At 36.5% G+C, this 1,345-nt stretch overlaps 1 protein-coding gene across 1 annotated transcript; it reads left to right on the top strand.

Moving 5' to 3' along the window:
- Positions 1–391: 391 nt before the first annotated feature.
- LOC102859508 (olfactory receptor 4K2-like) lies at positions 392–1,345 on the top strand. Its single transcript, XM_006883258.1, has one exon. It carries the CDS (start codon positions 392–394, stop codon positions 1,343–1,345), a length of 954 nt encoding a protein of 317 aa, XP_006883320.1.

The raw sequence follows: 1,345 nt of genomic DNA, 5'->3' as shown, positions 1-1,345 counted from the left end.
TTCTTTAAACATTTATTATTTTTTTCATTATTGCACATTTTCTTTCCCCCTTTTCCTTCAATCCAACCCACAATGCACCCCTTGTTCCAGATTGTTGTCATACATATAATGCCTAATCATATATTCCCTTTAGGAAACTTTTCTCCTCATCAGTTACCAGCTAAGTCATTAACCAGGCACGAGAGTTTATATAAAGGACACAAATTAATACTCTTCTTCATATTCTGTACAGAGTATCTGGGTAATACACGGCTGTAGAAGTAATTGAAATGTAAAGCTAAATGATCACTGTACTTTCATGACCAATGAATGATTCTTAGATTGCTATTTCTTCAAGGAATCATAATTTCTATTTCTTTTTCTTTGAAACAGGTTTCCATGAATGAAAACAATGGATGTTGCCAATAAATCAATGGTGTCAGAATTTGTTTTGCTGGGCCTCTCTAATTCCTGGAAGCTACAGACATTTTTCTTCATAGTGTTTTCATTGTTTTATGTGGTTACAATGGTAGGCAATAGTCTCATAGTCATCACAGTTATAGTTGACTGTCATCTACATTCCCCCATGTATTTCTTGCTTACAAATCTTTCACTCATTGATATGTCTCTTGCTTCCTTTGCCACTCCCAAGATGATTACAGATTACCTCACTGGACATAAAACTATCTCTTATGATGGTTGCATAACCCAGATATTTTTCTTACATCTTTTTACTGGTACTGAGATAATTTTACTCATGGCTATGTCCTTTGACAGGTATCTTGCAATATGCAAGCCTCTTACTTATGCTTCAATCATAAGTCCCCAAGTGTGTGTTATTCTTGTGGTGCTTTCTTGGGCTGTGGGAGTCATGCATTCAATGAGCCAGGTTATATTTGCACTGACCTTACCATTCTGTGGTCCCAATAAGATAGATAGCTTTTTCTGTGATCTCCCTGTGGTGTTTCAATTGGCATGTGTAAATACTAATGTTGTGGGTCTCTTTATGATCTCAACAAGTGGCATCATTGCCTTGTCCTGCTTTATTCTTTTATTCAATTCTTATGTTATCATCCTGGTTACTATCAAACATCATTCGTCAGGAGGATCATCCAAGGCCCTTTCCACTTGCACAGCTCATTTCATTGTTGTCTTCATGTTCTTTGGACCGTGCATCTTCATCTACATGTGGCCACTGAGCAACTTTCTGGTGGACAAAATCCTGTCAGTGTTTTATACTATCTTTACTCCTGTTCTGAACCCAATAATCTATACCTTGAGGAATAAAGAAGTTAAGAGAGCCATAAGGAAACTGAAGAATAGGTTTGCAAATTCTAATAAGGCAACTTCTCACCATTATTCTTAA

Source organism: Elephantulus edwardii, unplaced genomic scaffold, assembly GCF_000299155.1.
Source record: "Elephantulus edwardii isolate Elephantulus edwardi_28Jun2011 unplaced genomic scaffold, EleEdw1.0 scaffold00026, whole genome shotgun sequence".
Lineage (NCBI taxonomy): Eukaryota > Metazoa > Chordata > Mammalia > Macroscelidea > Macroscelididae > Elephantulus > Elephantulus edwardii.
The sequence above is the reverse complement of the archived record's forward strand: the minus strand, read 5'-3'. Positions and strand labels throughout refer to the sequence as shown.

What these genes read in the sequence shown, in the direction of transcription:
- LOC102859508 (XM_006883258.1), top strand. Translation starts at nt 392, where the DNA reads ATGGATGTTGCCAATAAATCAATGGTGTCAGAATTTGTTTTGCTGGGC.